This window comes from Amblyomma maculatum, chromosome 1, assembly GCF_055883805.1.
Source record: "Amblyomma maculatum isolate TAMU_Amacu chromosome 1, ASM5588380v1, whole genome shotgun sequence".
Taxonomy (NCBI): domain Eukaryota; kingdom Metazoa; phylum Arthropoda; class Arachnida; order Ixodida; family Ixodidae; genus Amblyomma; species Amblyomma maculatum.
The window spans coordinates 326215079-326240395 of record NC_139344.1 but is presented as its reverse complement, the minus strand read 5'-3'; the positions used below and the strand labels follow the sequence as shown (position 1 = coordinate 326240395).

The window sequence follows — 25317 nt, the reverse complement described above, 5'->3', positions numbered from 1 at the left end:
CGAGATGATATGCATCGTTTTATAATAATAATTGGTTCACAGGAAGGGAAAGGCGCAGTATCTGTCACACTTGCTATGTGGACACCTGAACCGCGCCGTAAGGGAAGGGATGAAGGTGGGAGGGAAAGTAGATAGAGAGAAGGAGGAGCCGTAGTGGAGGGCTACGGAGTAATTTCGACCACCTGGGGATCTTTAACGTGCGCTGACATCGCACAGCACACGGACGCCACTTCGTTTCGCCTCCATCGAAGCGCAGCCGCCGTGGTCGGGTTCGAACCCGGGAACTCCGGGCAGTAGTCGGGCGTCTTACCACTGCACCACCCCGGCGGGGCATCGTTTTATGTTGGTACTGTTTTGTTGTATATCACGTTTCTGCAGTGCCAATGATGTGTCATAATTTTTTGCTTGTTTCCATTTGCGCGTGTACATAACAATGGCACAAATAACATTCAGTTAACTGTTTCCTAAACCTGGTCACAGATGGATTCGTTCATGGGATTTAACACCCCAAAGCGACTCAGGTTATGAAGGTAGTCGTAGTGGAGGACTCCGGATATTTTAAGGCGAAAGCTCATGAGTGTCCGGGCGTGCGTGCGTCGGCGAGGAGTGTCACTCTTTTTCGTGAGATTCTGTGGGATATTTTATTATTTTTTTTTCATTTCATACATACTGCTAACCTCCTTGCGGAGGTTGTTGCAGGTTTGGGGTATAAAATGAAAGCACAAAATGACAAATGTTGACAGTCCACACTTGCTAACTTTTTACACAATTCTATATGGCAGTGTGGAACAAGAAATAGAAAAGAAGAGAAGGATATCATACAATACAGTACAATAAGATACAATGCAATACAATACAATATGGTACAATAGAATCACCCTTAAGGCACATGTTTAAAAATATTTGTACAGAGATCGGGCTAGGCATATATAGGGTTCTTAAGAAACAGTTGCCAGCCGTGAACTGAAACTTCTATTGATGAGCAATTAACCACTCTATCGGCTAAATCATTCCATTCGCGGACCGCCAGGGGAAAGAAAGAGAACATTAGCGTATCGCTGTGTGCGCGATACTCGACTAGATGCTTGGAATGTCGTGTTCTTTCGTTTCTATGTGGTGAGAGTGAAATGTATCTAATGCGGTCAATTTTAAGGGCTCCAGTTAGAAGAAGGTAAATAAACTTCAGTCGTGTATTTTTTGCTCGGGTACTAATAGTGATAAGACCAGCCTGTCTAAGAAGTTCAGAGGGAGAGTCAAGTCGGCGATACCTATTGTAGACAAACCTTATGGCCTTGCGTTGGATGCTTTCAAGTTTGGTAATTAAATTCTTTGTGTGAGCAAACCAGCATATTATGTTGTACTCTATGATTGATCGCACGAGGGATGTATATGCAAGCAGCTTAGTTTCGGGTGAGGCAAACTGTAAGGAACGTCTCAAGCACAGAGAAGAAAACGCTTTGGACGTCACATACGAAGCGTGCTTGTCCCATTTTAAATCAGATAATATGATTCTTCCTAAATACTTATTGACTGACAACGTTTACTTTATGGTCTGCAATATTGTAGGGAAAAACTAGCTGTTTCTTCTTCCTTGAAATAGACATCACTACTGTTTTTTTCTATATTAAATGCCATCTGCCATTCTTCGTACCAGTTCGATACCTTTTCTAGGGCATTGTTTAGAATAACTTGATCTTGTTGTGTATTAATTTGTTTATATATTATGCAATCGTCCGCAAACATCCGAAAAGTACCGTCAATGCCGTTAGATATGTCATTTATAAAGATTAAGAAAAGAATCGGTGCTAAGACAGTGTCCTGCGGGACCCCAGAAGTTACTTTCGTACATTCAGAGGAGCATCCTTCGAACTGTACAAATTGTTTGCGATCAGAAAGATAGGCTGCTATCCAACTAGTAATCTTGTTAGTTCCGAGAAAATTTTCGACTTTGTAGGTTAGCCTTGGATGGGAGACATGGTCAAGAAATATAGCATTCGGTCTAGAAATAGCATATCGGTTTGGCCACGCATGTCAATCGTCGTTGCTAAGTCATGTAAAGTTTCTAAAAGTTGTGTTGTTGTGGACAGGCCCTTTCTGAAGCCATGCTGATTTTTGTTGAGTAATTCATTCTGTTCTATATAAGTTATAATGTGCTTAAGTTAAACATGCTCTAGGATCTTGCATACTGTACAAGTTGGAGAATTTGGGCGAGTTTGCGGGGTTATTAATGTCTCCAGATTTATGTATTGGAATCACTTTAGCTGTTTTCCATTCTTCAGGTATGTCGTTAGTATCCAAGAATCACGCGATTCTATAGGGTTTTGTTTGCCTTTAAATCTGTCAGTGAAGAACGCTAGTTGGTGGTTATGACCGATGATGCTAGTGGTAGTTAGCGATAGTGACTGTTAGTGATGATGACGACCAATAACGTCATCGGTTATGACCGGGCGTGACTGCCATCATGGCGTCATATACGATGATGTCTAATAACCGGAATTGATATCATGATGATGTCATATTTGGTCATGACGTCATGTCCGGTCACGATGACTTCACCAGGGGATTCACGCATATACTAAGCTGACCCCGCCGGGCATCTGATCGAGTCGTCCGTGCTGCGCCTTTCATTTGGCATTTCCTCGAACGCCGCACCACACAACATGCAGAAGCCGATGCAATAAAGTAGGAATAAGCGGTGTTTCAAATTGGTTTACAGGAAAGAACAGCCGCTTTTTCCCGCGGACACCTTAACCGTGCCGTAAGGGAAGGGAGGAATGTAGGAGAGAAAGAAGAGAGAGAAAGAGGTGCCGTAGTGGAGGGCCGCGGAGTAATTTTGACTACCTAGGGATCTTAACTATATGATATACTTTCAATAAACATCGCGCTGACGACTACCGCGTTATAAAAACTTTCGCCTCATCACACTTCAGTCCTCCAAAGTGCCCTCTAGGATTTTTTGACCGCGTGGATATCATTAAAGTGCACTCACATCGCACTTTACACGTGTGCCTTGCGTTCGCCTCCATCGAAACGCGTCCGCCGCGGCAGGGATCGAGCATGTGTCGCTTTAGTCCTGAGCCACCAAGGTGGGTACCTGACCACAAATGGTAAAGCTCTTGAAAAAGAACCCACCTTCTGCGACTGGCAATCCATGTCACGCTGCAATAGTTCCATCGTGTAGACTACGTGCCGCACCACATCTTCCTTGGGAACGCACTGGAGAATGCCTGCGTTGAAGCCAGTCACTGTGTGTAATGCCGCAGTACATTTAACGGCGCACTGTCAACTAAGAGCGACCCTCGGCGAAGTTGTCCAAGGGATGGAGGGTTAAGGAAAGGGCATAGCTATAAGGAAACTGGGAATACGGGCACTGCGAACTTGTAAGGGATAGGCTAGGCGTAGCTTGTGCACAAAGCAGACTCCATTTGAATAAACAAGTAAGTAAATTTGGTTTGCTTTATACGGTTTAACGTCCAAAAGCGACTCAGGCCATGAGTCGCTTTGCTTGTGCCCGTTAAAAGAAAGAGGCGGTGAATAACTTCAAAAAATCTAGGACATTGTAACGTCGGCGTCCGAAATGTAACGTATAAGGCCAGTGCAATCGCTGCCATCACCAAAATGTATACACTGTAATAAATATTGCCGAAATTTCGACATTAAAAGAGGACATATCCAGCGCATATAGAATAAAGAAAAAGAAAATCACGAATGAAGAAAATGGTCACGTGCGTTATGTAAACATCACCCAATTTAAACTGGCTGTTTGTACACTCTTTTGGGCTGAAAGTAAATTTTATCGATATCAAAAATGTTATTCTGATCTGCTTCAAACGGGTTGTATTGATAATGTATAGCGTGCTTACGACATGATTCGTTTTGTTGCCTATTGGGAGCATTAGAAGGATTTTCTTAATAAGGTGTGGCATATAGCCAGAATTCATGTGACTTCAAAATGAGTTTAGAAGTGAAGTTAATAACAAATATCTCGGTGACGTCACGATTTATTGTAATGAATTAATTAGAACTCAGTGACATGAGGAATGCGTTCGTTCCATATTGCAATGAATCACTGCAACCCCTCGATTTAAGCCTTTTCTGTTGTTGGGTCATATGGTGGCGCTAACTGCGCTTTTTCTCCCGCATTTTGGTTGGTTTGTGAGGTGTAACGTCCCAAAGCAACTCAGGCTATGAGAGACGCCGTAGTGAAGGACTGCGGAAATGTCGACCACCTGGGGTTCTTTAACGTGCACTAACATCGCAAATCACACGGGCGCCTTGCTTTCGCCTCCATCGAAAAGTGGCCGCCGAGGCCGGGATTCGATCCCGCATCCTTGGGAACAATAGTTTCGCAACATTCCTTCATGACTGTTGAGCACTTCCCTAAGTTTTGTACTATGTTTTGACATCCGTAATTCATTGAGTAAGCGCTGTAACGTTTGTACAGCAGTGTAATTCAGTTTCTTTTCAGACAGGCCGGAATTACGTACTTGAAAAGAATATCAATTTATCTGCAATGCAATAGAGGATCACAACGAATTGAAAGACTGCATCACAGAAATGATTACTTTCTATTTATGACTGCATTTGGGACGTTTTTCAATCTGTACTAAAGTAAAGGCCGGTTCTGTATCCAGGGCTGGATTAGCGGTGATGAGGGCCCGGTTCAAAAAATATTAAGATTGCCCCTGTAGCTCCCCACCATCTTATCTCTCCCCATTGTTTTTATATTTGAGACTTGAAGTGCTTTAGAATTTTCTACATAGAACACACACCATATTTACTCGGAAGAATACCTTCTAAAATTACCGTTTAAGGGCACCTTGAATAAGCGTATTATGGGAGAGCGTTAATGGCTCCCGTTTGCCGGCTCCTCATGCAGATCCTCGTTCGCAAACGTGCACGCTTCTTTAAAATAGAATGAACGCTTAAGCTCTGCTACCGCGTCTACAAGGCGAAGCTTAAGCTGCCTCCAAAATTTTCATAAACACAATGCATATTTGCACACAGCAGCAAATGCAAGTTGTAATATTTCGCAGGAATTCAAGTGGAGCGTGTATTCGTTTAACATGCCTGTTTTTTCCTTACACTTCTAGGCAAGCGAAGAAAGGTATTTACATATCTATAAGCGTTTTCATGCCTTTTTCTTGGAGACTTTGTTGATGAGATCTTTAACATTGACTCGACTGAGAATTTCCGTTTCCACTCTCAGCAGCGGCAATTCATGAGAGTGCTGTCAGTTATGAGCCGTCCTAATCTGTAACTAATAATTTATTGCTTTTGTCACAGCTTTCACCGCTCGGGCTCGGAATAATAAAATAAACAACTGGCCTCAACAGCAGTAATGACAGAGGTCAGTTGGTTTGTCAGTTGCTACGAGTTTATCCTGAACTGAAAACCAGCTAGAACTCGTCGATTCCACTTGACTGCCCACTGGCACCCGCTGGCTTCCAGCTGGTAGGTATCTGGAACCATTTAATGCCAGCTTAAGACCAACCTTTCAAGGAGTGATGCGATAGCGTAGCCCACAACCGCATAATCCCCGCATTAACCAAGCCGTATGAACGTGTCTGCGTGGCCTAGGGGTAACGTGAATGCAAGATTCCTTGAAGGCTTATTTTGATATAATTCATTCATTCATTCATTCATTCATTCATTCATTCATTCATTCATTCATTCATTCATTCATTCATTCATTCATTTTATTATTCTTTGTTGCTGTGCAACTATACGCAGACACTATACGCAGACCCTCCCGTATGAAAGGAGAGGCCGAGTCGGCAGCTCTTGCAGCGTAGTCAGGCATCCCTATACGTCCAGTCAGTGCGCGGCAATCTTAGCTGCCAGCTACCGCCTGCCAGCGTTATTCTTAGGGTTTTTCACTCACAACGCGAGCGTCGGCGCCGACGCCGGAACTTTTCTATCTATTTGGGTGAGTACAAAGTTTTGTACTTTGACTGGCGAGCTATGAGGCTTGCATTGGAATTAAGCATACGATGCAACCAGCAGCTTTTAAAGCATTCCACACTGCAATACATAAGTACCAATTTTATTAATGGAAAACCAGGAAGATAATTTGACTGTTTTTCTCACCAAACCTCTAAATCTGCCATTTTTCTTTTCCAGCCCTCGGGGGCCCCTTGAGAATGGAAGGCCCGGGTCATTTGAACCATTTGAACCCTGTATAATTTGAATAATTTAAATAGAATCGATTTTTATTATAGAGTAGACATTGTAGGCTACATTCTGTGCTATCTCATTCATTATCAATGACTTGTAATTGCTTTCTGTTTGCTTCAGGTCTTTATGGCCCTTTCTTTACCTCTTACGCGAATAGAACGCTAAATAATCCAGTAATGTTCTGTAAAGAGTTCATTCTCAAGCAACGTTCTAATTTAGCTCATGAGTTATCGCCAGTGGCCAGCTTTGTCTTCGATCGCTGTGCCTTGGAACTATTTTTGCTACTATCGGTATCAGCTTTCACGTTAGACCATTCGCGAAGAGAGGCGAGGAACAAAAGAAAAAAAAACAGAAAAACGCGATGAAAAGTTTAGCGGAAGCCGGCTGCTGTCGTAGGCACATTAAGCGAAACGCTGTCCAACGCACGTCTCAATCACGTGATCGGCCACATGTGGTCTATTCAGGCGAAAGCCTGTCGTTCGCAGAAGGTATCACACTGCGGCCCCTTTAGGTCACGTGATGCCACCCAAGATGACGGCCACCATAGGTCAAGGTGGGCTGGCCACCCTGGGCCAATTCCCCCCCGAGGGGGGCGTATTAAGGCGTAAGCCTTAATACTCGCTCGGCCATGTCAGCTGGCAGCTGACATGGCGGAGCACTAACTGGACGTAGGGCTTTCTGACATTACGTTTGGCAGGAGCTGCCAGCTCGGGCCTCTCCTTTCACATGGGAGGGTGATATCAGAATCAACCTGCCAAGACCCTTGCATTCACGTTATCCCTAGGTGACGCAGGCACGTTCATACGGCTCGGTTAAAGCGGGGCTTTATGTGTTGATCCAGGCGTCCGTGAGGCGCCTTTCATTCGGTGCTTCCTCGAACGCCGCACCACACAGCCTACAGAAGCAGACGCAGGAAAACCAGGAATCAGTGAAGTTTCAAACAAAGTGTTTCGCCTTATCGCACTTTAGTGGTCCGAAGAGCCACAATTTGTTTTTTAGGAAATAGCTTCCGTTTTGCTCGTGTCACAGCTAAAGCAGTTGAGAGCTAGCAGGCGTGTTTAGCTGCAGTGTGCACCCTCAGGTTTGCTGGTGATGCTTTACGTGCACGTTTGTGTGTGTCGGGGGAAGGAGAGAGGAAGAGATAGAGTGGGTGTTAACATCCAGAAACGACGCTTGGACTAAGGACGCCGTACGCGTTGCGGGGATTCGTAATAATTTAGGCAACCCAGATTCTTTAACGTGCTCTGACAGCACACGAGTTTAACATGTATTTCGGCTCCATCGGACTACGGCCGCCGCGGTAGGAACCGGACTCGCGACCTTAGGATCAGAGACAGAAGGCTGCAGCCATGAGGCCACCGCGGCGGGCGGCGAATGTCAGGGTGTTTGTACGAATTCGGTTTGTGAAATTTATAGACTCAGTGATATACCTGGCCAGAACAGCAGTAATTAGTGCAAATGAATTTTCCGCAAATTGATCGGCCAAGTCGTCCGATATGGCGGGCTTGTCTACTACTTTCATGAATTAATCCATTAAAACGGGACTGGATGGCTTTCAGCTGAACTGAAATGCTGTTGAGCTCTCAAATGCATTTGGCGAGTCAATAAAGTTCAAGTGGCGTTCAAACGAAATCTCATTTCATGTTGGCGCAAAAGTGTGATTCACGTGTTAAGAACGAATGCGTGTGTCAATATGCGATCACATCAATACGTCTAGTTCTTTGTTTCGCTGAATGACCGTCCACTTCAGAACGCAAAGGAAGTGTCCGTGAAATGGGATATAATGTTAGTAAATATATAGCATGGCCAAATAAACACCTTTCATCTGAAAAACTAAGAGTTCCGAAAAAGTCCTTTATGAAGAAAGGTCCTAGGAAAGGTCATTTGCGCCTAATTGCACCGGCGTCGCCGTTCACTCACAGGTATGCGGGGTTTACCATACCGAAACTTCACATGTGCTATGAGAGAGATGGTAGAGCACAGCTGCTGATTAATTTCGACCATCCATGGTTCTGTCCGTGTTCTAGCGCTGTTTTAACATAATGTTCCACCAACTCGCCCAACAAGACACTTTGCCAATTGTTAGCAGGCGTGGCTGTAGTGCGAGCAGAAAGGAGCAGCCAGTAATGTAGCGAAAGCTACACATACTCTACCCTTGAGCATTTCGCCGGTGGCTTAAAATTAGCATCCCGTTGCCTAGCAACCGGTTTCGTCAACACGGGCCTCTACTTTCATCTGGGAGGGTGACATCAGAATCAGTCTGCCATGACATTTGAATTCACGTTACGCCACGCAGGCACATTCATAACAGACATGAAAGGGGGTTTTGCATAGAACGCAGGTGAACTTAGATGCGTTCAACGGAACGCTGGTTATGTTCGATACAACGCTTGGTCGCCCGCAGCGAAATCTTTCGCTCCACATTCGCTTCAGCAGCGTTGAACTCTACAATTTTTCTAAGACGCCTGCCCGAAAACATTGGGCAGTCTTGGAGACTTACCCCGAAAATCACCGTTTCCGACGGGAACTATGTACATTGGGCTTCCATCCCTGTCGTGGTTGAATATTCCGCCAGGAAAGTACTTCTTCAGGACCTACGGAATTGAGAGTTTATATACTGCTGTAAAGAAGCGGTGCGAAATAAAGACGCAGCACTCGCATACATCGTTAGCCATTTAAGAAGCCAATTCTTGTCTCCACATAAAAGGAACATTTTTCTGTCTGGATAGTGCATTCAAACCTCAAGAAAGGCAATTGGTTAGTTTGAAGCACAAAATACAAACGGTTGGTGTTTTGCAGAGGGTGTGCAGTATTTTGTGCAAAGTGTTATCATTTATGGAAATAGCAACATCCAAATGCTGTTACTTGTCAATTAAACACTCGAAAATCGTGAAGTAATTTCTATTTCGAAGGTGCACATTGCAAAAAAAAAAAAAAAAAGTTAATGCTACTAATGGTGGTAAGATACGTTGCTATAAACATGACAGACTACATAAAACCACAGTCGCTGTTTCGCAAGATATAATCTACTGCGCTCATTACATGGCATAAGCAACCGACTTATTTGCGAAATGAAGGATGCGAAATTCAGAGGAAGCTATAAATCGATGCTAAGGTCAGCGCACTTTAAAAAGAAAAGAAAAAGCTTCTGGTGGTTTAGTACTATTATGTATACAAAATGTCAAATGGTTAAAGGGTTAAAGCCGCATACCTGGCGTGGCATTATAACTTCTAGTTGATGTTTAGCAACCGCTGTATTTGTATCCTGCATCGCATTCTTACACATCCGCATATATAGCGGTGACGCGCCAAGGGACAAAGATTTGGCCATTTTTTTTATTGCGTTTGCTAGAAATGTCCGTTAGTTAAACTTGACGCGATTTAGGCACAAACGAATAATCGCAGTTTCAGAGAGATTGTAGTGCACGAGCATTAGCAAGACTGCGTGTTGCTAGCCCGGAAGTACAGTGGTAGCTAGTACCGTAATGACAGTATCGCAAAACGCACACTGGCGCCCCCTGCTAAAACTGCAGCCCGACCTGGATTCCTCAAGGTGCAGAGTTGAGCAGGAAGGAGGTCTCTTCACCTTGCTATCAGCTTAATCAGGAGGATGATTGGCACCATTGTATCTAAAATTGTGCAGCAACGAAATATAGCGCTTGCAGAAAATTTTAGCATGTGATGTAGCATGCACGTCTAGAGAGAGTGTACAATTAATCGCTGCTTTGAAAATCGTGCTTTGACAACCGTTGACGAGAGGGGAAGAGGTGATCACTCCTTTTGACGGACCATTGCTTACGACACGCACTGGCACTCTGAAGAGAGCGGACTTGCCAGCGCGCGTTCACCCTAAGAATGAACGACACTGTACGCCCCCTGTTATACGTACACAGCCCAAGCAGAGAGCTGCAGCATGTCTCGTTTTACTTCGCTGGCGACCATGATCCCTCGAAAATGGGAGGGCTTCCTGTCCTGCATGCTCTTATACGCTTTCGAGTCCTAAACGTGCTAGGAAGACCCGCTAAACGGCTTGGAAGAAAAGTTTTTGGCGGGGGCTATAGGAAGCGCTGGCTACCGTTTGTGCTTGATAAAAAACTTGGAACGGAATCGTATAAAAAAGAATTCTGTTCAACTAAAGATGAATCTAATGACATCACTGAAGCCCCCATGAGTAGAGGTTATGAAACGTTACTCGAAAATTATACCATTTGCTCTGAAGGGTTCATTTAAAAATTCATATACCTAGAAAGTTAAAAGTTAAGACGCCAGCGCATTTCACCTTTGCACATGTAGTGGTCAAGCGAAAGGGCATTACCCACCGGGTGGCACTCATACCGCTCCACCAGGGTGTCAATCTGGTTCTCCTCTCTCCACCGCCAGTTCTGTCAATAAAGAGAAATGTTTGTAGCAGCATTAGGCGTTCAGTATAACCATCTCGTGCGTTGTTTTAGAAGCAAAATAGCAGGAGCGTGAAAGGCTAAATACCCCCAACAATAACCCAGAAGTTTCTCTTATCTCTTCGTCTCTTTAAAATCGCTAACGATTTTGTCCTTAAGTGTACACAAAACTTCGATACCATTTGCAACCTTAGAAGGTGTGCATACAGCATTGATGTATGCGGCTCATGCCCTTGTTTTTTGGAAGCAGGTGGTTCCAAAGCTTTATCCAGCTACTTCTCTGTCTGGTAACTTTAATTATGCGATCGTAGTTCTGTTCCATGTTCATCTCAACTGATCTTCAAATTTGAGAAGTATTGAAATAGTCCAAATTCGAACAAAGCTGTGCATGTGGATTTCAGGCTGCAAAACGGAGAACTCATGGATAAGACGAAGAGCAGCCTCCCAGTGAAATAGGTGCAATGCGGAAGCGAATGCGATACCGCAATTGGCTCACTGCCCCATCGGATTTCAAGGCCACAGGCTACGTCAAATGAATTGTGTTTCGCCTTAGGTACAGTCCCTTATAATACATGCACTTACTTTGCGTAGGAGGTCCTCTGCCTTGGCGACGTTAAAGTCTCGAGCTGCAAACGATAAAAGGAAACAAAATTTAAGAATAAGTGAATGCTTCCCTTCCGACGTTATCCAAGTGCGTATAAGTTGCCGGCTTTGTCTCACACGGTGAAATCCAATTGTTACAGGTCGAGTAATTGGCTTAGTTTCTTCCGCATAAGCAACCATACAAAGTCACGGACTTTTCACACCTCCGGTGCTGAGATAACGTAACTATGAGTCGGCTGCATAATATTTCTTCTTACCTTTCAATGCGACTAACTTTTTCCAATAGATTTACTTTAGATTTAGTATATCAGAAAGAGTTGTTCTGGGGCTAGTTGTTTATTGTCTTATGAAGAGAAATTGCGCTAAAGCCTCGTTTCGTAAGTACGTTCATCCGTTGAGTCTTCTGTTGAGTGTCATGATTTCATTTTCTCCAGCTTAAGAAGAAACCAAGTTTCTGGAAAGCGAGATAACCAATAATTGTAGATCTACCGCCTCTGGTAGTCTGTGTGAGACTGAAGCCCCGATAAGAACGAAAGAAAGAGTTGAATACTACTGGCGCGCATTTCAAGGTCTGTTCTTCAAAAAAAAAAAAAAAAAAAAAAAAGCAAACAAATAAATATCGTTGATATGAAGTTTTGTTTATTGGAGATCACACATGTCTCCATAACGTGTAGCTGCTGTTTAAAACTTACTCACCTCGCAGCCACCGCAGCAGGTAAGCGTCAGTGAACTGGTCTCGCCATATGTCTTGCACGGCCTCTTTCAACTGCAAGAGCGGGAAGGGCAGGTTGCGAGAGAAGAAAAGAGAACTAACACACGTTAGCTTGGCACATACACAGCATTACACTCTGGGTCGTTTTTCGTCATTTTCGGCTAAAGGCTCGCCCTTTCAGAGGCTTACAGCATTGCCGCAACCATGCAATATTTCTTTTTCAGATTATCTGCAAAGATGTTAAGCGTTAGTCTGCTGCAAATCACCGCTTTGGATTAAACTGTCCGTCTGAGAACAACGTAGGAATGCAATCGTACATCCGAAGGGAGGAACATGTGTAAGGAGAGCAAAATAAGGAAAGATTTCAAGCGGCTATAACTAAGTAGACAAAACGAAAGCGCGCGTCTCCTCCATGGATGTCTGCGAACCTCAGGGACACCACCGCAGGGTCTAGACACCAAGGTGTCGAAAACATGTTGAAGAGGGATGTTCCTGGAGGCGAGCCAGATGGGTAGCGGTGCCATTGGAGGTAAATGTTAGGTTGGGGACTTAAGGCTGTGTGGCAATGTGTCAAGCAATATTGTATATTTGTAGATATATGAGCCAATACGAATGAAGTTTACCGTGTGTCCGAAGGAGGAGAAGAAGCAGCAGCAGCATCAGAAGAAGAGAGCGCATATATATATATATATATATATATATATATATATATATATATATATATATATATATATATATATATATATATATATATATATATATATATAATGTATAGGTATACCTATATATGCGCCAGTCGGACGACGGATGCCAAGATTGGGCCACTTAGAGTATATATCATTGCTGTCGAAATTGTGGCCCACCCGTTTGGCGCAGACAGTTAGGAGTGGACGATTCGGTATATATAATATGGAGCACATAATTACTAATCCAGTTAAAATCCAGCATGTGTGAGTAATTCGCACCGACGACCTTCGGTCCTCAAAACCGTAATGAAGGCGACCTTCGGTGGGTCGTGGCGGCCGAACCAGGGGTCGCAGAGGGACGTCACTTCATCGCAGGAGGCGCCACTTCGTCGCGTTGAAAAAAGTGAAACAACGCGTGCAGCGCGCGCGTCATCACGTGAACGGCGATGGACTAGCAGGCGAGTTGATAGAAAAGACAGAGGAGCTAACGCTCTTCAGTCAAACGCCGAATCGGCGGTGCGCTCTCATTTTTTGTTTGCGAGGCAGGTGCGACATACGCTAGGCCACAGTAATCATTATTTGTGCATTGCCAAATCTGGAAACGGAGACAAGGAACATACCAAAGGAGCGCTTGAACGGAAACCGCTACTTAGCAGATAACTTGGATTTTAAGCTTTGAATTCTTGGAAGGCACTCTGCTTGAAGCTGCTGGATCTCCAATGTCTCAATTACTTTGGTGAGGGAGTCTTTTAAACAAGGCTTTAATTTAAAATCCTGGAATTCTCATATCGGAATGTCTAGCTGCCATTATAGATAGCCGAATGTTGTAAAGGTCAAGCGTCATTATCAAATCTATTGGCATGCCGTCTCTATCTTCAACTGGCAAAAACCTGATTGCAAAGCTGGCCATCGGCGCGTTTTTTTTTCCTGTTTGTTTAGTGTGCATTCGCGAATATCAAAAAAGAAAAGCAGTGCGTTGCCCACGGTACATAGACGCCACTTATCTTGAGTTAGGTCTTTACTTCTAATGAATCTGTTTGCAATTTAAAGAAAAATGTTTTTGATCTGACCAGAAACGCGCATATTTTTCGCGTTTTTCGGAACATTCTGGCATGGGCGGTCACACCATACATACCTGTACAACGGCACAAGCAGAACTATAGATACATCCTTATGTAATTTTTTTTTCGTTAAACACTGCGAAGATACTAAATAGAGAAACGGGCTTCAAAGAAACGACATGCCAAATAAAATTCTCTAAAGTAACCAGATCAGTAAGCAGTCATTTGCGTTTTTGAGACAGTCCATTTGGTAAATATCTGCCTAGCTATATATTGACTGGACCACGGCTACAACTGGTTCAATCGTATGAATACGCGCGCGGGCTATCTGCCAGAAGCACGAAAGAGGGAAGGGTAGGCCAGTCACGATTTCGCGAGTATTTGTTGCTTTTCGCTCAGTTTTGGCTTTTTTTTTTACCCCCATACGGTTTAGCAGCAATCGTTCATAAACTTGTAAACTTGGACGACCCACTTCAGTGGTGTTCTTCGTGCAAAACAGTGATCGAATCGTGTGTGCATTGACTGCTTCGCATCCGGTGCTGCTGCGATCGCGACAGCGTTCTGAACCTCCATCGCTCCTGGCGGCGTATCGGAGCTCTTTCGTCGCCTCCGATGCGGGTGTATGGTGTCTTTCCGCCGAGCAAGGCGATACTGGAACGCCCTTCGTCTGCGCCGTGAAGACGATCGGCCGTATGAGACTTCTTATCATTTTTTCGCTGCAAGGCGGTTATGAAACCATATATATGCAACACCTACAACATCAAAGTGCAATCACAAATATCCTTTGCGCGCACCTCGCAACTCCCTTCCGTATAAGGTTCGAAAAGCGTAAAAGTCTCATACTACTGCTACTACTAAACGTCGTATGCAATATCGCTGCATTCTTAGTAGCGAATTTTTATAATGCAATCACGTCCTTGGCCTCCTCGCTCGCTACGGTAATACTTTTCATGAAGACTCTTATTCCGCATTTTTTACTTGTGCTCTGTGACGGACGCCGATGGCAAAAGGACACCATTTTATATGCAGCAAAATATCCCCGAAGTTGGCGACACAGAGATGCAGAGCAAGAGAGCGGAGACATATTTTTATCCTTTTGTTCCTCTCCTTGATAGCGTGGGCTAAACATTTAGTCTTTGAAATCTGAACATTGGCTGCCTTCGGCTGAAGTTTGTATTATATATTGCAGTTAAAACTGCGTCTTCGGATACTAACTGTCGCCATTGATTCCGTAAATACGAAAAATTGCTCGGAGCCTGTGAAGCCGCACTTGTAAAGAGAAATTCTAAGCCAGCGCACCCGCCAAAATATGTGAACCACATAGGAACAAGTGCATTACGCTATAGGAAATCAGCTGCGCTAAGGTAGGACATAATCTGCTTCGCAGAACACCATTCGAGCGCTCCTAGCAAATGTGAGCTGATCTGTACACCGTACAGCTCACCGGTAGCTCTTGTTCAGCGTTCTTCTATATTGGCAAGATTTGTTATATGATCCATGCTCGCGCATGGCCGGACGCCCGTTGGATGTCATAAATAATACAAAACAGCAAAAAAATAATTACAACCGTAAATTCGTTTAGTATATTGGCATCACCAAAGCGGAATACAGCATAACAATAAAAAAAAAATGATTCAGGCGATCAGGAAAACAGAGATGACAGATCGTGTTCAAAAAAGGACGAAGCGCTAACAACACACTCGCATGAAAGGAGACACGGAAAAGCGCTCTGCTAGATCGGCCCTGCTAGCTGACGAAAGAGCGACTGCTCTCACCACATTCGTCATGGACGAAACATCGTGTGACATGCCGCCCTAAGCCCCATGTTCTTCACTTATTTAACTATTTCCGGACATTGGAAAAAAAAAAAGGCGATTCTGTCGAGTCTTATATATTTCTATTAAATGAAGTATTAACGCCATCAGACCAGCATATACCAAACCTAGCTATTTAGATGATATTGAGGAGATGAAATAGTATTTCACAAAACACTATGCAAGACATGAAAAAAAAAAAATGGCTCATTTTGAACTAAAAAAAAAAAGTAGAAAAACCATGGTGACAAAAACAAAAACCGCAATAATAATGCAGAGGTTTAACGGGGCGAAACCTAGTGCAAGGTGCAAGAGCACTAGTTTAGCGTAGTTTAGCTTGGTAGACTCTGTGTGGATTCGGCGTCGTCATTGTCTTCACGCCATCATCTGCCAGAGACACACTAGTCACCAGAACCGTGATGCATGTTCCCAACATTCCACGTGCAACATGGATATAAATCCCCGCTTTAACCACGCCGTACGAACGTGATTCCGTGATCGAGGGGCAGCGTGCCTAGCTCGGGATCCAAACGTCCTGAAAGGCTGCACTTTCGACCGTCCCATCGCGAAAGGCGAGGTGTACGCGGCGGTCAGAATAGCTGTCAAGAACACGTCGGTGGGAGTAGGCAAGATCGGCAATGTCATTATAATAAATATAGAAGGGGGACAGATTACGAGCATCACGAAATTTTAGAATGACCACTTGGAGGCGGAGACGTGTGCCGGAAGAGTGGCGGCACGGAGCCATCACCATCCCTTAGCCAGTCAGGAAGCCGTGTTTGGATAACCTGCGGCTTATCCCAATGAGCTCATGCTTACGGAAGCTGCATGAGAGGATCGTTATGATCAGGCTTCAAAACTATTTGGAAGACAACGGTCTCATGCCACTTACAATGTTTGGCTTCCGGCCCAAGCTATCAACTCAAGACCTCCTTCTCCTTAAAGAAGAAGTTCTTAGCAACGTGCCAAACTGTGGAGAGCACGTGGTCATGGCTCTTGACCTCAAAGGGGCGTTCCACAACGTTAGCCACGAAGCCATACTCTCGGGTCTGAACAACCTACATTGCGGGCGAAAGATTCACGGTTATGTTAAGGCCTTTCTTACGGATAGGACAGTGGCTATAGAGATGGGGGACTTGCGGTCGAACGAGATCAGGATGCCTAACAAGGGTACTTCTCAAGGACTGGCAATCTCGCCGCTTCTCTTCAACATCACTATGGTTAGTTTAGTGCAGAAGTTGAACGCCATAGATTGCATTCGGCACGCAATGTACCCCGATAACATAACAATTTGGACGACGGAGCGCTCTGTGGGTCTCACGGAGAAGAGAATACAAGCGGCCTCCGACAGTTTCGACTGTTACGCAAGGACTATAGGGACGGTCGTGTTCACTCGGAAAGTCCGAAATTCTCAGAGAGTATAGGTTCAGATACGACAGTACAGTTGATATTAAGGTTACACTATCTGGGAGTCGCATACCAAAAGTACATTCGCTGAGTGTGTTGAAAAATTGGATAAAGTCCAATCAGAGGATGGACCACAAGATCAGGTTGTCGTCTGGACCTGCGGCCTAGACAACGCGAATTATTACGTGAATGACGTATAGAAGAAAGGTGATGAATGAGGAAGACACTCCGAAGTTAGTGCAGGCGCTTGTAGTAAGCAGAGCCACCTACATTCTTCCCTATCAGCACCTGAACCAGACAGAGAAAGAAAAAGTAGAAGCAATCCTCAGGAAAGCGTATAGGATGGCCCTTGAGCCGCCAATAAAAACAATAACCGCTAATGTGATGGCCCTCGGCTTACAAAATACATAAGAAGAGCACAGGAAAGCGCAACTTGCCTCCCAGAAGACGAGGCTACAACGCACTACGATGGGACGAGCTTTCCTCCGGAAACTGTGCTATTGACAATGATGTAGGAGATTTAAAATAGGTGCAGTGCCCATAATTCACAACGCCACGCCGGAGCGCTGGGAGGTGGCACTGTCCGGCATGGAATCGGAAGACCGGCTTCGACTTGTTCAACGGGCCAGTCGGGCAGCAAACGCCGCGGGAATCCTCGAATGAGAACCCAACCACAGCAGCGCTACAATACTTTTTGAAGTCATAAAATTCTCTCTCACCCTCTCTCTCTCGGCAATTTGCTCACGCCCTCCCATCTTAATAGCTAAGCCTGAGTAGGACTGCCAACTCGGGCCATTTTGGTGACGCAACGAATCGGTGGGCCGGTTAAACCCCGTGAACTAGTGAAAAATATTTAAGAATACACAAAATATGGTTGCATTGCCTATTTCCTAATTGTGCATATTTGATACGCCTATCAGCAGGTTTCTTTCTTTAGCGGTAATTGCCGCCATTTCGACCGAAGTTCATTATACAGTATAGGATCGGGCAGGACTTCAATAACATTGCTCTATCCAGCATTTCGGCTCATCTTCAACAACATGCCATCACGTTATACGCAAATCAGAGTGCGTACGTCCTTTGGTAGTGGCCACAGGCAGCGGTACGGGACAGCAAGTGAAATAATGCCGGCCGCTCTCGCCAATATCAGCATATTTGTTCGGTCCGGCCGTTCTGAGCCCGCAAATTGGGCATAATGCTTCTCGTGAGCGAAGCATTACTCGTACTTCATTCGCGAACGATGCACTAGTGGCCACTGGCTCTTTCTGGATGCTAAACCCAGTTGAAATGAAAGAACACACATTTAAACTCAGAACTTGTCAAAAATAACGATAAGCGGCTCACACGGGCCCTTTTATTTTCGCGCTTTAATGTGTGATGGCGGAACCGCACGAACATTTTCTCTCTTTGCGAATACGTGCACTGCATTTCAAGCCTGGTACGTTTGCGACGTTCCGCGCGGCTTCAGTAGGATGGGCGGATCAGAGTGTGCTCCATTTCTTATGTTCTTAACAATGCGATCTTCCGTGGAAAACTCTTACAACTACACGTGACGCGTCCCTGAATGCACTCGATGTCCCAGCTTTTATGTCGCTTGCGGCGCAAAGAAAAGTGGTTGTGGAGATACGGTTATGATATGTGAGAGGATTCAATGCGATGTGGTTGTTCCAGAGGCGGAGTGCGCGCTCGCACAGACAGCGATGCGAGTCGGATAAGGCTAACGCGTCGACGTCGCTTCCTCGGCTCAGCGGCCGCAGACACTAACCTCGTTTCAGCTTCGCTATACTAGAGAGCGGATTTTTAGTGCTACCAGCCGCGCTCTGAATAACAAAAAAGCAGCAAACGATGTCAGTGACATTGTCTTACGTCACCTCTTCGCTGATTTAAACTGATTTATTTATAGGAAGGGAAAGGTGTGGTAACTGTATCACTTGTTTTCTGTGGACACCGCAACCGCGCCGTAAGGGAAGGGAGGAAGGTGGGAGTGAAAGTGGAAAGAGAGAAAGAGGAGCCGTAGTGGAGGGTACGGAGTAATTTTGACCACCTGGGGATCTTTAACGTGCGCTGACATCGCACAGCACACGGACGCCTCTTCGTTTCGCCTCCATTCACCTCTTCGCTCATTTCAAGATGCTAGCACAATAGCTGATAAATTGAACAACCCAATTCAGCTCGCCATCACTGTTTTAATGAAAAAAGGAAACTCAGATTTTGTTTTACTATAAACCCTTGTTCATCCAGTTTTGTTTGTTTGCCTTACCTGACGGTAACGAAGAAAAGAACAAACAATACTGCTAAACAATTAAACAGCTTTACAAGGGCAATCGCAGGTGGCTATTGTTACAGGCGTGGTGGAAACGAAGTCTGAACATAATAAGAGTGAATATAATAAGGCTCCCTAAAACGTTTTTTTTTGTACCTAAATTATTCTACCACACGAAGAAGGAGATTGAAGAGAGAAGCTGAAGTTAGTTAAGTGATGTAGTTACGATGCACTGTAACTAGTCCAGCTTTCTACGACACCTCCTATTTGGAAGACAACTGTGGGATACTATAAGATACTGTTATTCACATGTTGATGCCAATGATCTAAGCTTGCAACACGTATCAAGATTCTTCTTAGAAAATTGTCTTGCGCTCACAGCCGGTAATTTGGAACAGCATAGAAAACAATCGGATGCGTTTTTCAATATATAGCAGAAACGTACAAGCCTGCCGAAAGAGGATCAGCTGATATTTTGATTTTTATTGTGCATTTAAACAATGTGGGAACAAATTCCGTTCAATAATGCCTTCTTAGAATTAGCAAAAGCTTTTCGGTATGGCACACTTCCAAGGTATTCAAGATGGACGAGGGATTGATATACGCACGGAGAATTGCAGTTCTTGCTCGGGGATATGCCTCGTATTATAGTGCTCGCGTATCGGTTTTGCCATACTCACCGCTGCGACGGATTCCCGAATCTCGGATCTGAATGATAAATAGTGAACTGATTTTGGCAGCAATGCTTTCTTCACAGCGCGTCAATACTTCACTGATCTCAGCCTTCAGCGGTTGCAGCTCGTTAAAGTAGCACACGGAAGTTCTTGCGGCGCTCTCATTCGTTCACATGCTGTTCGCAGCATGGTTTCAAAAGAACGCCGGACATGCTTAAATTTCAGAAAAAATTACAGGAGCATTCCAAACGATGTTGCACATGCTTACGCGTGGCGTGAATTGTATTGCTGATGCAATACCCTGCGTTTACTGACGCAAGCGCGCAGATACGAACTCACGAAAACGAAACTATACCTCGAGAGAGAGTGCATGGGTTTTGCCCGCCGCCTCAGACGCCTTTATTTTCGACCTCCTTTTTCTTATTCGAAATACCCTAAAAATAATTCCTAAGAAAAGAAAATTGCACATGGTGAAATCGGTGGCCGCGAATACCCCGCTGCTGTACTCCTGTGCTGCAGCTACGCTCGCTCAGATGAAAGTCACTTCCGCCCGCGTAGCGCATCATAGGAACCAAAAAAAGGCTGGAGCGCTGGTGCCCGTTCACATTCTTCATTAAACGCATTCACTGCGTTCATAGCCAACAGCTGGCTATACGTCGCGACACGACACAATGACGAGCCGAGGGGGGGGGGGGGCTGCATTCTGTTTTCCGATCTACGAGTACGTAGCGGTCACGACGGCTCTCGCAATGACCGTCAACGAATTTCTTTCATGCAAGGCTTACCACTACCGTGCTCACGTTTTTGGCGCGTGCTGGCGATAGTGAATGTGAAGTTAGTGAGCGCTGTTTAAAAACACCGCAATTTTTGACCGCGAGCTCTGGAGAGCAGGAACGTCCGTGATCTTCGAATGATTCGTTCGAGACTTCGAACCTGATCACTCTAAACTATGCTGCGGGGCAATACGACTGATGGCAAATCTTCTGCATTTACTGCCAAAATAAAAGCACCGTCATAGCTTTGCTCTTTCCATAACGCTTTCTTTTTAAATAGTAAACCTTCTAGCGTAGTTAAGGAAAACCCACGGACAGACACTTTAACGCAGTAGCAGTAGAGCGCACTTTCACCTAAATCACCGAAGTCGTGACATCGGAATTTCTTGATTGGTCGATACAGTGATGGCTTCACATGTCGTCACGTCATATAACCACCGTTGTGAAGTGCGTCCCAAGAAAGTAAATCCTTTTTGCGCAGGAGGAAAAAAAAAACTGCAGTGGTTTATCGGGACTAATCCTTGTATAACCTGTGAAAACACTAGTTTGGCGAAGTTTATCTCAGATTTTAGGCGTAAATGACGTTGCCGCTGAATTCTCTACATCGTCTGCAAGAAGCACGCTCGTGAGGAGCTAGGACCGTGATGCAGGACCGGCATGGTGCACGAAGGGTTGAAGTGCCTTGCATTGGATAATGATATGTTCAATCGTTTCCCTGTTTTGCATGCAGAAGTAACTGGTGTCGTGTGCGCTGTGCTGAAAGCGATCTCTGCGGCTCGGATGTGGTGCTAAAAAATCCTAAAGCGCCCTGTATACTTCTGCTGAATAGTACAAATCCCTGGTGTCTGCGTCCGAAAGCATGCAATTAGTCTGGACCCGCAGTTTTGAGTGGCATTAAGGTACGGATTACGATGAATAAGCGCTGAAAACGTTTTTTATGGTTGACACGCTGTGAAAAAAAAAAATAACTACGTACAATAGTCCAAGGCTAGGCATTCATACGACGTACGTGCAGAAATTAGAGGCGAAATGTCGGCACTCTGCCAGCGATATGGCCAGGCGAGTGTCTTACAAATTGGAGGTCTAGGAAAGATTTGCTGGCGCGTGAGCACACAGAACGACAACACAGAAAGGCGACGCAAATAACTAACCTCAGGTGCATATAATCGTTTTGTTAGACGGTTTCGGCCAGCCGCGCTCGGGTTTGTTTACAGTATCCTTCAACTCTTCTGTTGGTCATGCATCGGCTTTTAGTTTTTGCTTTTCGCTAATCTGATCAATCGCACGCATAAGTTTAGGAAGCATTATGTACACGAATTCAAAAGTGACACAGGAAGCAGCAACGTTCGAATTGCGCCGTGATAGGAACCTCCAGCGTTCGTCGTTAGATTTAGACGCGAACGTCAGTAGCCTGTTCGATTGCCTTGCTTCAAATTACTTCTGTATATGTAACTCTTCAGCCAGAGCTATAGGAGTAGCATGAACCTAACAAAAGTCGCCTATTTGTCATTATTTATATGCAAGAACAGCTCAAGCACGCGGCTGTAACTACTTTTGTATTTCGTAATGGTCACAATTGTTTTGTTGGCTGGTTACGAATTACAAATCTGCTTGAGATTGTGTGTATTGTTGTTTTAGCTTGACAGTGAATTGCTGCTTGTAAGAAATACTGAAAATTTCAATTGAACTGAGATTTGCTGTGTACCACTGTAATCCTTGTAACTTGACGCGCAGTTTTAATTAAGCAAGTGCCGGATACAATATCTTAATGGTCGGTTTTTTTCAAACTTACGAACAAACACACTTACCGAGCTAATTGTACAGCACATATTACAGCTTTGTGCCGGCAGCACAGCTCAGCATAGCGCAAAGAAAACTAATTCCAGGCAATGCATCCGGCAGCTCCTATCCATCGCATCGTAGCCCCGTTTCATGTTGTTGTTTTATTTTTACAGCCGAACATCGAAGTTATTTTGTTCGTGAAAGCCTGCGATGCAGGCAGCAGTGGAGATGGTGATGATGTTTCGAGACGAAAGAGCTTTTGTCTGTGAACGCGCCACAGTTTCATTCGCGGTATCAGGCAAGCTGGTAGTAACGTTGGTACCGGTTGTGTAAAAGAAGAGAAACTCTGGTACTAAAATCCTATCTCCCTGTTAACTCCAAAGATTGTTCTTCGTCAGAAGTTAGTAATCCAGGAACTTTGGAATAATGTTAAGGGAAATCTGCAAGGCGGAGTGGATATTGGATGAGGAAGTAGTTACTCTTTACCGTTCACAGATGAAGTAGGTTTGTGAAGGAAGTAATTACTGGCTCCACCTAAGCGAAACCATACGATTAGAAAGGAAAGCTATAGATCTTTCATATGAGATTCGTAGTTCCTTACAGCTTCTTTATTTTTTTACTGTATGACCGTGCTTGTGTGGGTACCTATACTGCTTTAATATGAGCTCAAGGTATTTCATTCTGATCCATGAGGCGCGCGTCGTTCTGCATCTCCGGCATTTCAGATCTTATGAAGATAGGAGGAGCCTTTGTAAAAGTTATGACTTGTATTGGTGCACAAGACCTTCACTACACATTTTAGAAGAAAACTTCCATTGCCTCGGGGATTTGAGCTTCCATTTCCCGGTCCACGACTACGGAGCGGTGACGACAGCTCTCGCAATGACTGTAAACGAATTTCTTTCATGCAAGGCCTTTCTTTCTTTGAAGGGCTAAACATTGTCAGCGCGGTACATGTACAGTTCGATGCAACATGACGGAAATGCATGCTGTCAGTCATCTATATATACTGTAATATTATTGAGACATATAGTGCAAATTTTGGAATATAGGCACCCACTCATAGTCCGCAGAAATGAATTAAAAACAAAATTAACGTTTGATAGAGTTTTCGTTCCCGATACGTACAATGCCCTGAGGGATGCAGTGTACCGTGGAGTATAAAGTTGCTACTTTCATTGACAAGTTGGCTTTCCTTGTTATCGCTTTGTGTTGTTTTGAAATCCGTCGGGATCAGTATTATCCGGGTGATTTACGCGAGGCAGGGCTTTTTTTCTGTAGTTACAGAAGGATCAGTTTATCTGTCTGCTGCGCTTACACTTTTTTTTCTCTCTCTTTCCAGGGCGGATATCGGAAGCACTGACGTTCTAATATTTCTGCCTGCGAGGCGAAACGCAAAGCTGCTTGTTGCGTTGACCGATTGTGGTACAGCTGCCTGCAGGCGTGTCAAGATCAGGCGCCGGTTAAGTTGCGTGATTTATTTCACTGTGTGTTGAGGAAGGAGAGGCGCGACACCTGTTTAATGGAGATATCGAACTTCTAGCTCAAGTACCAACTCACAGAACCAGTAAATTAACGATGCCGAGAAGCATAAACAATGCTTAATTATGGCTGTCAAAATCTGATAATACCGAGGATCACTTTAATTGGGGCAGACATGTTGTATTAGGGGATGTCGAAAACAAAACTGGTGCACATACAGTCCTCACTTGTAACATACCGCACAGGGTAAAATTTTAGAATTTGAATGTTTAGATCTAAAGCAGTGTGTAATGGCAATTACGGTACTTCACTTTTTTTCCCCAGTTCGTTTTCTTGATGATGATGATGATGCCTACACAGAAGTGCGTAGAAACTGGCTCGCTTCTCACACGTGAATTATGCGTTCCCTTTCAAACTGCTCGCGCCTGTACCTAGCAGCGTTCTCCAGTAGTCGTCAGTCTTATTCTGGAATTAACCATCGTCCGCCCCTCGAGGAATTGAGATCGCACTTACCTGTTCCAGAGCTCGGCGTTCATGCACATCACCTCCCATCGTGGATGCAACCTCTGGTGGCGATGAGACTTTCCTGTATGATGGCGCAGCAGCGGCACCAGCGGCCGCAATACGTTGCGCGCGCTCTTCGAGCAAACTCTCTCAGTGCGTGGCGTCTCTCGGCCGACGGGCGAACAACGCCAACGGACGCGCTCCAAGGCTAGCGCCTGCCCGTTCCGCATATCCTGCTCAGCAACTCATGCACGTACTGGCTTGGATTTAATGGGCCTGGAAAGGGTGGCTTGCAAATTGTGTGTGAGGAAGAAAAATAAAAACGAACGCGACGGCTTTGTGCGTTGCGCCATCTCTCGGCAACCTCGAGAGCTTCGCTCATGGCGCAAACTTCGATCGTAAAGTTTGAGTTGTATCTGCTCGCTGTGTCCTCGCTATGCACTACATATTGAACTGAGAAGAATGCTTTATGGGAAAATGAAAACAACCAAGGCTAAACATAACAAAAGCCTTGTGAAAGAGGAATTCTGTTGAGAACGTTGATCTTTCGTTCAGAAGCAGCTGCCGGAGTTTTTGTTCGCATTAATATTTTTAGCTGCATTTTAAGCGATGCAGAGAGAGGTCATTAACCCTGTTGGATACGATCAATTGATTACTCGCTGGCTGAATGAATTGGAGAAAGTATTCTTTGTTTTCGATTGCCGGACTCAGTCTACCTTCGCGTCAGTTGGAATTGAATAAATGCTGATGATAGAAAGAATCAATTCCAAGGTTTTAGTATCCATCAGTTCAATGAAATTACCTGTATACGGTAAAGACAACATCGTTGAAGAGGTTCAAGTACCAGTTCACATATGCTACCTCTTCCAGACAAACTGACATACAGCTACAACGGAACTGATTAGCTACCCCAACCTTGAATAGCGAGAGTACAACGTGCTGTTTCCATCGACCAAATATATATACAATCAAAAATGAATAA

The 25317-nt window shown here is 44.6% G+C and overlaps 1 protein-coding gene across 1 annotated transcript in view; it reads right to left on the bottom strand.

Moving 5' to 3' along the window:
• Positions 1–24569, bottom strand: part of LOC146207348 (SEC14-like protein 3) — a 54460-nt gene extending 29891 nt beyond the window's left edge. Inside the window, exons 1-6 of the mRNA XM_084587097.1 lie at positions 24345–24569; positions 11874–11943; positions 11157–11200; positions 10497–10559; positions 8678–8771; positions 3133–3227 (exon numbers count right to left, since the gene is read on the bottom strand). Coding sequence (XP_084443223.1) covers positions 3133–3227; positions 8678–8771; positions 10497–10559; positions 11157–11200; positions 11874–11943; positions 24345–24383 — 405 coding nt within the window. The 5' untranslated portion in view covers positions 24384–24569. The remainder of the gene's footprint in view (positions 1–3132; positions 3228–8677; positions 8772–10496; positions 10560–11156; positions 11201–11873; positions 11944–24344) is intronic.
• Between the last annotated feature and the right edge of the window lie 748 nt (positions 24570–25317).